The 14,267-nt window shown below is 40.8% G+C and overlaps 2 protein-coding genes across 2 annotated transcripts; both read right to left on the bottom strand.

Moving 5' to 3' along the window:
• Positions 1-285: 285 nt before the first annotated feature.
• HMPREF1541_00018 (uncharacterized protein) lies at positions 286-456 on the bottom strand (the record flags this gene model as incomplete). The annotated part of the gene is made up of 1 exon (XM_008712327.1): positions 286-456. A coding segment is annotated over one exon (171 nt), but the record flags the coding sequence as incomplete, so codon positions are not given.
• A 4,321-nt stretch (positions 457-4,777) lies between these two features.
• Positions 4,778-5,011, bottom strand: HMPREF1541_00017 (uncharacterized protein; the record flags this gene model as incomplete). Its single annotated transcript, XM_008712326.1, has 1 exon — positions 4,778-5,011. A coding segment is annotated over one exon (234 nt), but the record flags the coding sequence as incomplete, so codon positions are not given.
• Positions 5,012-14,267: the final 9,256 nt, after the last annotated feature.

The following is a 14,267-nucleotide window of genomic DNA, read 5'->3' as shown; positions in this document are numbered from 1 at the left end:
GTCACATTCGGCCTTCACTGGGAAGCTTTACGCCTTTAGAGTTTAATCGCTATACTAATCCTGGCAGCACCTGCAAGCCTACAAGTTTTCCTGGGTATCAAGTAGCTGTTGTGATTCAGACTTCGGGGTAATAAATTGGATTTGAGCGAAATATAGTGGACCTATAGATATAGAGTAGCCATTCCGGTCGTCAGATAATGCACCAAACTGCAAGATCTGTTCATCTATGTATCGCATGGTGCCTAGTTGACTGCAATCGTTATCACATCTTTATCGGGATTTCCCGACGTAGATCTCGCCTAGATCACTCAGACTATTTCCAGATAGCAGAATGCTGTCGCTCAACATGAAGAAAGCATACTGTTCAACAGCAGGATTGTTGTCAAGAAAATCCATCGCTTCTTCTAGGAAGGTCACTTTATCTGCTAGCATTCCAGGATCAGCCCCAAATTCCATCAGCCAGACTTGGTTAATACTATACTAATGGGCCAAGCCTATAACGTCCTCAGTGTGTTTTCTCAGGCCATCAAGATCTTGTGCAGCACCATACCAATAATATGTAATAAAATCAACTAGATAGGGGCCGCCATAGCTATCAAGGAATTATTCCAACTATAAGATGCCTATGGGAGGTGGTCTATTTATCACTACTAGGGAGCTAATCTCAGCAGAGGTGGACAATAAATCAACAATCTATATGTGTAGAGCTGCAGCAGCTTATAGAGTCATGTTTACTTGCAATAGGTAATCAGGTTCATTAAAGGAAAATAGATAGGCAGAACCAGAAGAGATCACTGCTTATATGTTATTAACACAAGTAGGTGCTAATCCAGGTCCCTAATATATGGGAATGTACTCTAGGCTAGGTGGTAGAGCACTATCTAGCTGCACTTTCTAGTTATAGGCCTAGGAACCTCCTTGAGCTCTAAAGCTGCTGAGATAGGATGCTTTGTTATAGGAGAAACCTTTCTTTTAGTTGGACACCAGGACTGATCCATTTCCAGTGATACCTTGGACTAGTGTAGACGTGGCCATCACTATTGCGAAATAATTCCAAGATATAGCGCTCAACTATACCTAAGTAGTGCTTCCTGGCTAGGTGCCAGCTATAGTAGCACATATCTAGTTATGCTATGGCTCAGGTAGTGTCACCTAAGGCTTCACTCTAAGCCCAGGATAGCAAAGACTATAAGCATAGTAGACAGCCACCACCACAACAACAAAGCAAATAAGAGCTATTAAAGAGAAAAGAGATGTGCTGTAGCCTCATTACAATTGTCATAGAGCCATAAAGGCCTAGAGTAAGGTAAACATCTAGCAACTGCTCACAATAGAGAAGCATGGAGACAGTACACTGTACTATACCTATAGGATATAGCATTATGAGAGTAAGCATCCAAACATTTCCTGCAGATCATTGGCCATGACACAAAGAACAGTGGCTGTGAATAGCAACCACATATTTCAGTTATGTTACCCACCCCCCTGCCCCCCTGCTCAGCATCATGGTGACTGATCTATTATCACTAGATCTTTTCATATACATGTCAAGCACATAATATATCTAAGATATATCACCAGAAGTGTTAGGTACTATAGTGAACCTTAAGCATGTTGTTCATATACTTCCTGGTTATACACTATAACTTGAATTTCACCTTTTCTCCTCTTAACCTGTTTTAGAAACTCCACTGTTATAATGCATTAATCTATACCACCACTAAATCAGTAATAAGCCTATATTCAGATATTTACCACTTGGTCATTAAAATTCCCTAAAATGTTATATTAACAGAGTCTAAGATATAGGCTGTTCTAGGATCTCTAAAGCCATAGGTGTATCAGCTAGGGTCACTAGAAGGGGCAACAATATACTAAGCACTCAGCCAGGTTTTTAGAGGAGATATATCTATAACCGCAGCTATACTCCATAATACCTCCTAGTGTGGTTAGTCAATATTCAATCCTAACCGCCTCTTTCAGCGTGAGTGTCAATCTACACTAGACAACAAATTGACTTTAGTAGTGGCGTCAGGCCTAGCCAGGATTACTTTTATGGAGCGTGTTTATTTAACAGAGAAAGGAACTTCAACTAAAGCTCTCTTGAGAATCAGCCATTCTTTCACAACAAGGTGCAATATCTACGATTTATATAGTGACCTAAGAGCAGTACTACATATTACCTATTATACTAAACAACAGAATATACATATATTCATCTCCCACTAAGCCTATCATTTTAATTATGTCTCTATTAGAATATCAGAAGCCATAAACTTCAGTAGGAGGATAAAGTAATGTTTATAACTACCTATTCTCACCCCTACTATTAAAGTCATGCTAAGGGAATCTAACATAAGCATACTAAAATAGTAGAGAAGGGTTTACTATTAACCCACCACCACTAGGTATAGAGGGGAAGAAACACATCATGTATTTAGAACAGTAGTATAACATAGAAATTAGAAGTAATTGCTCAGCTTGTATATAATAGGAGATCCTATGTGGGTTACATATCTAACATGGGCATTTATACATGAACTTTATACACTGAGGAGGGTCAGGAACGTCAGCGAGTGTTGACCATTAAAGTCCACATAGAGAACGATTAATAAGCGACCATTGCCTCCCAAGCGTCCGATATGCCAGCTATAAATACCTTCATTACATATTAATAACGGCTTCTCAGGCTTTCCCACCAGTGATCTGTTGTTTCCACTTCCTCTATAATCAGCCCTATCTAGTGTCACAAATCCTTTTACCTCCATATACATTATAGGTTATACCTCTCCTTATCTTTTAAATCTACTCTATCATGGCTTGTCTAGCAATAGTGTCCCATAGAACAATTTGCAGATAATTACTCTCATAGTATCACCCACAATAGTGATACAGCCAGGTGATAAGGACAAGTTTCTTGTGATCAGGTCTTGGAAGGTGCCTGATCTTGTTAATATATCCTATATCCGCTACACATCTCTACTTATCCTGTACTCTAAGCATTGTAATAATAACATAGTTACCATGCCTAAAAACCTGGTTATTGCGAGTAAAGGCTAATACAGAGCGAAGGTCAAACCACTGAGGGCCACTCCTATAGTGGCTCTGAATGGTGTATTCTTACAACCAAGAATCAAACTGAATCTTGAAAAATGATGGCTGCTCTAGTAGCGATTCTGAGTGAGTCTGAGTGAGCAAGAGCTACTAGAATAAGCTGCTTGAAGACTACTGACTAACTGCCGTCGGCTCGTCGCAGATTATCTCTTCACTTGTGGCGTCTACCACTAGATATTAAACAGCTCTCCTGAAAGCCTACATAGAGTGTAGGGATTAAAGACTCTGCTTCTACCTGTTTAGTGTGGCCAATACTGGAGAGTTATGATCTTCGCGCCCTAAGTTTAGGCTAGTGAGTGGTGGAGGTTGTAGGCTTCCACCACAAATAGAAGTGGTTTATTGTATGGAGTGCACTGCTATACAAATCTTGGATATATTCCAAAATAATCCATCAGGTTGCAGATAATTTGACAGCTATTGAGGCTGGTGAAAGTACCTTGTCAGGGCACAGGACCTTCATAAGTCAGCCAAGTATTACCAGAGAAGCCGTTTGAGCCTAATCAAACTTAGAAAGACGAAACACTATCTTATGTGGCCGCCCTAATTAATCATGTGGTACAGCGTGACATGGAGTCGTTCCCATTCTTGACTATCAGATGTATTCCGGGTGATCATTCATGTGGTTAACAACAAATCCAGCAGCTGTAGAGGCTCTTTGCCTACAGGACCAACTACTCGATCTACTCGTAGTGAGACTTGGCTTTGCCACAGCAGAACCATGCCTTCCCTAGGGGGGACGGAAGTGCAATTCAGTGGCAAGAAGCCTTTCTGCTTCTGACTGACTTCCTCCCTCCTGGGTTTGAAATGATGCTGTGACCCCCGCAAGTCTTGCCGGCGTAATGTTGCAAAAGTCACATCTTGTCAGTACTGGATCCTCCTTTTCGCCAATAAGAGCCCACGAACAATGTGTCAACAGAACTCCAAGAATTCCTTGGCAGTACCGGATATACTTAAGATACTCTCACAGCTTCAGCCGACAACATGTCCAGCAACTTGTACTGTTTCATCTATCATGGACTTCATCTGGCTCGCTTATTCAGTTCTTAACTACATTAGTATCTCTTTGAAGGTTCTCCTCATTGCCTTTCTGGTGCTTGTTATCTGGACACAGCTAATTCATTCGAAAATGAAGCAAGAGATTAGAGAGACTGTGGCAAAGTCAAGTATGTTCTCGGAGCCCTTGTCTGAAAGGATGTCTAAGCATGAATTGTTAGGTGATGGTAATACCATATCAGCAGCTCAAAAGAAGAAAGAGTAGCATGGACAAGCTTTGAGACCTCATATTGCTGTATAACATGGCGGATCTCCCGCCTAACCCGAATGCTGGCTCATTGTCCGAGCAGAAGTTTTCGCTAGCACAGTACCTCCCCAGACAACCAAGTTACTCCAGCAGGGCCCAGGCTGGAGAAGATGTGCCTAAATTCCGCGTTGAAGCAGTTGCAGGTACAGTAGAAAGACGAACAAACCAGATTAGATTCGATCAGAAGGGCCTCCACCTGCTGATTTGTGTTCGGGGTGCCCGCGCCAGAGAGAACACACGGCATCCTACACTAGTGTGAATAATAATATAATTAAGCTATCCCCCAGCCTCCTCAGAACAGGAGACTGGTCTACTAATTCCCACATTCCGGATTTTGGACAGATGATCAGGCTTTCTTCAAGTGCCTCTAGGTGAGCCATCTTCACCAATCTCACCTATCCATTCGGGGTCGTAGTGAATGCTCAATAAGTCCTGCATTGCCACATACTGATACTTGCCGCTCCAGGACTTCTTGCCGTGAGTTTTCTTCAGGTGATGCCTGAGATTGTCCGCGCGCGTGAAAGGTGCACTCTTACAGCCCCTCACCCAACACCAATGTAGAATATACATGCCACTTGGATGCACTGTTCTTTCGTGTCAATCCCTGTGGCATTTTCACTGGAAGGACTTGGGTTTATAGTCTTTGCCACTACAGCTTTCAATCCTGCAAGAAAAAGTATTCCGAGGAACAACGCCGTACCCTGCATCCTTAGTTTTGCGCGGGAGCTCAAAACCTGCTCGATGTTTGGGTTCTTTCATATTATCTTAAGGTCGTTCAAGATCCGCGCAATAGGCGATCTCATCTGGGGATAATGAGACACTTGCGCAAGTATCGTGTACTTCAAACAATGTCGCCCAATTATCTTGTGGAGTACATACGGGCGTAAAGATCTGACTAGGTGCGATGGTGCAGTCAGAGTGAGGTGTATAAGAGAACAAATCAACCGAATCTTGATCGTCGAACAGCCTTTGATCCATAAGATCAGGGCACATTGTAAGGGTGCGCGATGGAGGTGTCGAGCGGTAGAATATATTTGGCGATTGCCTGTCTGCGATGCCTTCGAGTTCCTTACCGAAGATCGCAAAGGTGGAGATGTACGTGCGAGATGTGACTTCACCTAATGCGAAAGAAGCATTACCTCATTAGAGAGAAATTTTGACGGGCAAAAGAGATACAGTATCACGTTGTCAAGATGACCGGTGGACTCCAGCACCATCAAGATACTCCTCTTATACATGTGGGAGCTAGGAATAAGGTTTCCCCTTGCTCCTATGTTGGCCTCGGTGCCCCGTGCAATTGTGGACCTGCAGGATACTGCACCATTCGTGTCCACAGCATTTGCCACAGAGTCCGCAGTGTGGTAAAATGTTTAAGATCCGCCTTACGATGTGACTCTAGTCCAAGTTGACGCAGCTAGATACAGTATTGGACTCGGCTACTGTACAGTACTGTAGAAGACGCACATTGGCACGTGTCGATCTGCTTGCCGGCTGATGCTCTGGACTTGTATGTCGCTCAAGGGCAGTCTGCCTTGCGCTAGCCAAGAACCTGATAAAATTTCTCTCGCATCCCCCCTCCTGCAACATATGGGCCGTCATATTAATGTATATAAAGTGAACGAACCAGGTCTATCGCAGACTCTGCAGTTATCGTTCTGATCACCTCTGAGAGCTTCCTGATCTTTGGCAATATGCTTTGGCGAATTATGGCTTGGCTTTGTTTTGCCGCCCTTCTCCTCCTTGTCCATACCATGCCAGCCATTCTTATCTTCCATGGCATCTCACCATACACTGGGATGACGTTACCTTGCATTCAATCTCACTGCAACCAAGTACCCGAGTCATCTTCAACCATCGTCAGCACTATAGCTGGGGCCATTATCACTCTCATCATCTGGATACTTGTCTTGTACAGATTTTCCAAGGGCATTGTGTCGGGACTGGAAAGATGCCTACGGCGACGTCCACAACAATACATCACTGCGTCATTCTAAAGGAGACATCTGAAGAGCAAGAAAAGCGAGGTGAGCACCACTGGTGGCTCCGCCCGCTCATTATTTCGGAGAATATCCTTAAGATGGTGGATGATTTATGTACGCGGCGTTTGAAAAAGCCACCTCAATCGATTTCATCTCCACTGTAATGGTACATCGAGTCAAGCGCAATGCAAGCGACTGGTGCTTCTTCTCATCCTGACTAAGAGATCATTCCTTGCTCCCTACCGCCATGATCGCTGTAGGAGGCAGTACCCGGTATGGTCCTGAAGTAAACAGAAGTTGCCAAACTGATACAAGTCTCTCAATCGACCTGTAGCTTCAGGCAGGCCAATTTGTTCAACCCTCCCAAGCCCTTGTGAGCGGTGGAACATAAGTGGTTGATGGGCCCCGGACTGTTAACAATTCTTGGTGTCTACGCCGACGACCAGTACAACAGTATACGGCAGGCAAAGCACCTTGCGATAGGATACTGCATATATAAAGCACATCTTCCTGTTGCAATTCTTCCTTGCCTGAAGAGGGGTGGTCCCTACCTCAAGGGCCGAGGTCACATGATCTTAGCCCGCGGAAAGTTGTGGTTATAGGACTAACCCCAAAACAGGAAATCTCATACTCATAAAGTGATTGGCCCAGCCTTCTATGCCCCTGGTCTTGCATTTATCAGGCAAGGATGCACATGGCTTTGCCAGTATCCTCCACGAAGTTTGACAACAAACTACTGGCGGACATTCTGCGAGGTGTGTCGTCAACTGCCATGTAAAGGGTAAAGGCTGCCAAAACCTAAGGCCTGAGTAGACAGCAAATTACCTACACAGTCTCTAGTCAGCCCATTGCAAAAGCTAGCGGAACTTTGGAAAAGCATGTGGTAATTGGATGTAGGATGACCACGGCACTTTAGGTGTCTTTCCATTTCCATAGGTACTCTGCCCATATCATTGAATGAATTAGTTATGCTACAGTATTCGCCTATTCCGTCCCTTCTCTTAATCTTCCCAATAGAATGGCCACTTTACGCCTATCTGCACAATAGCTAGTGGTGTAAGACTGCACAAGGCGTCCTAAAACTTGTGGGTCATTTCAATTCTTTGTACAGCGTTGAACCCCAATACAACATGACTAGCCGCCAACAATCATTTATGTGAGATCCTTTAATGTTGTCGCTCCTAAACCTACATGCGTGATTATAAGTCTTTCCATACCTTTATCTCTATAACCCTCCTGGTTAATGATTTCTTCTTTTCATGCTTAATAGGTGTACTTATAGGCATTTCAGGTTCAATACAATCACTTTCATAGCCTTCAGGAAGATAGGCAATAATATATAGATCTGTCATGTTTCTGCAATTACCACTAAAGTCCTTCTCACTATGTCCGCGATCTATAAGGAACCATTCAACAGAGAGATTATCAATCAGATTAAGCATGTCCTCAGTGCAGATTGTCATGGACTAGAAGGTTCAAAACGCTACAATAAGGCTTTTTCAGTATATAACATGTTGCTCATAGTGATTCAGGCTATTAAATCCCACTAGATAACTAAAGCCTATAATTTAGTACTTAATGTTAAGCCAGACTATATATAACATCCAAGTAAAGGTTCTAGTTACAGTATTAACTATCTAATGACTGTTAAAAAATCTCAGCAAGAAGGAGGTCCACATTATTTCTTCCACTATGCTATCACAAGATATATAGATCCTGCTTAGTATTATTAGATCTTTCCTGCTTTAAGAACTAGCCCACTTATAGACAGCTTATAACACTGCCTTCTAGATAGTCTTGAGAGCAACAGGATCTAGGTTATTCTAGTGTATAGTCTCTTCACTCAGGATACACTTATTTCTATCTAGATGTATACCTAACTAGCAGGTTACAGTCATTACAGGAACATCCTTGAAGGAAGGTATAGTGACATATCACAAGCTCTTAAAACCATGAATAGCAGCATCTTGAATAACACACATTGTCTCTTTATATCACTCTTTAGAGGCCTAACCTAGATTGCACCCTAATCTATGCACTAACATCTACCAAGCTAATAAGCTTAATAATTATGTAAAGTCTTGTTCTTGGTGAAAGTATCCCTCAACTCCTCACAAGTACCCAAGGTTTAGCAGCCAATGCCAATAGTCCTATTACATTTAAAAAGGATGCGCTATTAGCGCCCCATATTAAGTGGCAGTGCAGCTCTTGTCTATAATTAATTGTACATGCTGCAAGGCACAAGGCCTTTTATCTTAAAAGGACTCAATGTCTCTGGAATGAAAGAGGTGTTAAGTCACGATTTAGCAAGGGATCTATTATGTCCTAGAAGAATAGAGAGATAGTCCTAGGACATATACAACCAGTATTTATAGGCTAGTATTAATTAACAAATAATTATTAGTTTCCCTTAGACCCACCACAGCATCCTAGGATGGCTATTAGGATCTTGCCAAGATGTATAGGATTACCCCTTAGCCCCACGCTAGATGACTATATTGTGTCCATCTAATCGCTCCTAAGAACTCAGGCTTTACACGCTGTAATGTCTTACTTCTTGAAGGCTGATATAGATGTATATAACTGCTTAATGCCTGCAGGGTAGTTTTAATTACTAATCTGGGTGAACTCATTAGACTTTCTACTGCAGCTAACACCAGGGTAGCTATTAGCTAGCGTGAATGTGTGTATAGTCTCGCTATAGGCTGACACAAGCGCCTCTAGTAACTAAACATTACCACTCTTAGCAGTTACTAATACTAAATCAGAACAGGAAGCTACCTCCTCCTTAGGTCACAACTCTTAAAGCAGTATAACATATAGTGTGTGTCTACTTAAACAATACCTCCTCTTCTTCCTGGCTACTCAGCTCCTACTATTAATTTTCTTCTCTAGCCTGCCACTAGTTATTACTGGCTATCCACCTTTCCCTGTCTCTTAAATCCTCAGGACAAAGCATAAGTGCAGCCTTAGGTGTTAATAGAGAGTCCTTATAAAGATAACTAGTTAATAGAAGTGGCAATAGAAGTGGTAATAGACTGGTTAGGTGTCTTAAACAATTTTACTCGTGATTATGCCCCTCTAGAAGAGCAACACACAACCCTAATACAGCAATAGGAAGGTGTGAAGAAAAGGTGGTTGTCCTGCAATTAAGAACAGTCCCAAAATTATTTGCGTCAGCTAAAAGTGCTTAATAACCACTAAACGCGTGTAGAACAGTATATTAAAACTCTTTAGACCTCACTAAAGAATACCCAGAACCAGAATAGCAAGCACAAAATAATAATTAATTAACTGAAGAAGCTACAACAAGATAAGGAGAAGGAGTAGGCTAAGCAACTCAAGTTGCACAAGAACAAGTACTACAAGCTAGAATGTGATATTAGAGTGATTAGAAGTGAGCGCGAAACTCTTCAACACGACTTAGCAAGGGAAACAACACAGTCAGTTATATATCTTACTGAAATTAGGAGGCTGAAGGACAAAGTCTCCAAGCTCAAGTTATAGAATAGCAAGCTTCAAGAAGAGCTTAACATTAATCATTCACAGCAGCTTTCCATGTAAAAGGAGATCAAAAGCCAGGAATCACAAGTCATAGACATAAGGAGCAAGCTCACAGCTTCCAATAAGACCCTGAATAACATTCAGTTGTAAATACAGATATCATACAAACTCCATCAGTACAGCAATAGTCTTTAGAGACTATTAGAGTCAATACCTCAGAAATTCTACAACCCAGCTTATCTAGACTTTAGGTTCATTATAGATTGCAGGACTTTACTCTATATAGAATATTATCCTGGTGTAAGTGATGTTTAGATAGACAATATTTTAGTAACCACCATGGGGTTACATTTTGAAGGACATTAGTGTCCTTAGTGCTTCACAGAGAGATGGGCCTGGCAAGGCCTTAAAGTGCCATATTCCCTAGTATAGGCGCAGGAAACAGAGGCCCTTCAGGATGTTATTTTCAGGTCATCAAATTGAGCAAGAGGCATTTCTCAAGATAGCCTAGCAGACTAGTATTAATCACATAGAATCAGTTTCACTTCTCCACAATATCTATTTAGGGAGGTGCACCTAGTATAGATCTGAACTTTGGTGGTAGTTTAGTAAGACAGCTCACATTGATTTAGCTCTCCTAAGGCTTTTAAACACCAGGAGATTTGATTAATATCCTTAATAGTGGCTTGCATTAAAGAGCTAGCCCTTCTAGGCTGGTTATTAATGAAAAAGCTGTTTCAGTGTTATATTAATACTTCTACTATCTATATACACAGACTACAGGTCAAAGGACAGACATAATAAATAAAGACCCAGGAGAAATGCCAACAATCTATTATTAAGGTGGTTATAATATAGGCCTCTTAGTAGGCAATCTAGTTAAGGACTTATAAAATATGATTAAAGTATTCCCCACCATAGTCTTCTATATGTCTAGATCTAGTCAAATAGAACAATCCTAGATAATAAGTATAGATATCAGCTTTTCCTTAATTAATAGCATCTCTTACAACCTGAACAAACAAAGGAGCTCCCATTTTAGTGTCTTTAGCCTATGTACTAATGTGGTAGATAAGATTGTATAACAACAAAACAGGGCACAACTAAAGATCACAATTAGATCCAGGTGAAGCTCCTATATCAGGTCTATACTTTATATAATCAAACCTTTTAGCCCTAGTAGGTCCAGAGGTTCTGTTTCCCTATAAGGGATTACAGGATTCCTGAAGAAGGTTTTACAGCTACTCAGAAGCAGCTAATCATAATTTGCCAAGAACCATGGTCTTAGAAAGACCAATCGTCATAAAGGGGTGCCCCATTAGTGCCATTAAGACACCCCATTGCCTATATTAGAGTCCCCCCTAAGGAATATAGGTGTAACACTTCTAGTTAAATGGTATATCCCACTTTCATTGTTAGTATATACCAGTTCTATAGCTAGTATATCCCTGGTTCTACTAATCAGTCTTATAAAATTTCCAGGGCTAAGGATTAATCAGCTCTATGGAAGCCACATATTTGCAACTAGATAGGTCCAAAACAGCCGCGGCGCTGAAAGTGCTCTAATAGTCTAGAATTAAATAAATACTTCCACCCTTAAGCGCTACATCCTAGCACTGGGTTAGTGCCAGTAAGCATAGATTAGAGTCAAAGAAAAACATGCCATAGATAAGATACTAGCTAATAATATATCTAGCTGCTATAGCATCAGCTATAATTATATCCTTCACAACCTCCAGCTAAGAGCTAGCTAGCAAAGTAAGCACCAGCTAGACACTATGGCCTAACATAGTCTAAGCACATGTAGCTTCACTTATATTCCTTTCTAACTGATCAAGAGAATCACACTCCTGAAGAGATTCTGTGTACAATCTGGAGTCTACTGATGGTTAAGAATACTAGCTAGGGGAGTCTAGTCTATCCATGTCACCTATGTTATTAGAATCAACATTAATTGCATTTAATTACTAATCACTAATAACACTACTCCTAGGTGACAAGTAAAAAAGTCTATTAGAGTCAGTGCCTAACAAATCTAGGACCAAGTCATAGAGGCTCATGTTATCTTCTATGAGTATATTAATAATATCACAAGGACTGAAGAACAAGAGATACACATCTTGTTATATAAAGAACACAGTTATCCCTTATCTAGTATTATTATTAGGTAAGCACATGTAATCTAATATCAGATACTAAGCAGTGGTTTTATAGGCTGTTTTAAAAGGTTAGCTATATTATCTCTAGACTGTTTCACCTTTTCCTTTGTAGACTAGGACTGGACAATCTTTAACCGTATTAACCCTTTTAGCTTAATCAAATATTGCCACTATCTTGTTAATTAAGCTCTCAAGATCCAATTCCTTATAGATGAAGTCCATGGGGTGTTAGACCTGAAGTAGCAGAGCTCTTGCAGCCACTTAATCAGGATACACAGTGCAGGCAGCATTAATAGCTTCTAACTAAAAGCTGAGATAGTGGGCATCTTCAGCAAAAGCCAACCAGGCTTAACAATTCTCGCCAACAGCAACCCAGGTGTCTCCTGCTTCAAGTAAGACAGAGCCAGGCTAGAGTGCTTCTAGGTGTCACATTGCCAACAGATATAGTGACTTGTAACTATTCTAGAAGCTCAAATTATCACTATCCTGGGGTATCTCCTGCACACTAATATACGCCTATTGGAGGGCTTTCAAGACCAACTACTACCAGATAGGCTTGATCAGCTTTTTAACACAGTTAGCCACTATTTCAAGGTACAGCAGGTCTTTAAAAAAAAGACGGAGAGATAGAATTTAATACAGATACTAGAGTAAGTTACCCTAGATCCAGTCTTGTTCAGGTTATATAAAAGACAAAAAAATCAATCCTCACATAATCAGTGGCTTTATACAGGCTGCATCAGATTATAATCAAGCTAGGACACAAGAACCAAGGCAGGTAATTATCTTTATATTAAGTTTAGATATCCACTCTAGATTACCATCTAATATAAACAACTATACCTTGTATATATATTAAAGATAATAGTCAATTTCCTCATCACATTTAAGCCATAGCAGGGTCCTAATATAGCCAGCAAGCATATTACGTCCATAAGCAGGCATCTATACTAGTACAAGAAAAGACGCCCATAGAGTAGGGTATATAAAGAGTTATTGTAACTCTATTCACTTATTCACTAATTAGATCTAAGCCCACTATCCATTAATATCTTCACCAACCATATAATCAGCTTATAGAATATAGAAGTAGATCTCTCCAGCGCTGGGTGGCTACTCATTTAATGTTTAATATATTAAATAGCTTTAAAGCTCTGTACTAAGGTCTAAACACATTAGCAGGTAGACACAGAGATATTACAAAGCGCACCTAAAAATAACGAACTGTTAGCATAGAAGTCTATGATCCACTATCTGTTACCACTAAGTAGATACTACTAAGCAACTTCAATTTAGTGTTTACCACATAGACATTAAAGTTAGAATCTAGATTCAAATAGCAGTAGAGGCTAATATAATAAGTCTTGTCCTTATGTCACTTACGCAGTCAAGCTAGCCTTTAAGATTGCCTCTACAAATTCAACGTGAGTAATAACAGCAGGAATATAGTGAGATAGTTCCAGTTAAAAGGGTCCACTTAGCTTTAAGGAAGATAATAGTTGTCTGACATTATACTCATTAATATCTCTTAGCGCTAAAGAATTAAAAGTCAGCATATCCACCAGGACTTTAATAGATCCTAGATAGGACCTATCTCGTTCCTGTTTAAGTTATGCCTCTAACCACAGGGCAGCATATTGTTGATTCCTGTCCTGCCAGTGCTTTTTTCTACTCAGGTAATCCTTGGCCATGACTAAAGTAGAAGACCTAACTTAGCTGCAAATCAGTACTAATAGATGATCAGATTTCTATCTTCAGGAGGGGGCTACTCACTCTGAAATTTCCAACTATGTTAAAGCGCTAATTGACCTAGACAGCAGGTCTTTATAGGTCTATAGAGTATAGTAATAGTATAAACTTGTGCAATAGGCTGTGATCCCTGTGGGCAGGGAGGTCCATAGTGCAACTTGTCAGAACTTGTGGCTGACAAAGTATCAATTTGCAAGATAATAGCGTGGAGCGGAGAAGCTTGAAGTAAGGGACTAAATTAGAGTCACAGCCTATCAAGGACTGATATATTTTGGTGGCCTACAGTACAGTGTAGAAGGACTTATAGCTGTCAGGGCCCACTTGCAGTGCAAATGTATTGTGCCTATCATAACCACAGATATATCTAGAAAACCCACATGAGGCTCAAGAAGGATATCCCTGTCTATAATATCATAGGTACTCAGCTTTTAGTGGTTTACTATATATGTCTCTAGAGGTTTC

The sequence above is a fragment of the Cyphellophora europaea genome (assembly GCF_000365145.1).
Source record: "Cyphellophora europaea CBS 101466 unplaced genomic scaffold supercont1.1, whole genome shotgun sequence".
Classification (NCBI taxonomy): Eukaryota; Fungi; Ascomycota; class Eurotiomycetes; order Chaetothyriales; family Cyphellophoraceae; genus Cyphellophora; species Cyphellophora europaea.
Note: the sequence above shows the minus strand (reverse complement) of the source record. Positions and strands in the feature narration are given on the sequence as shown.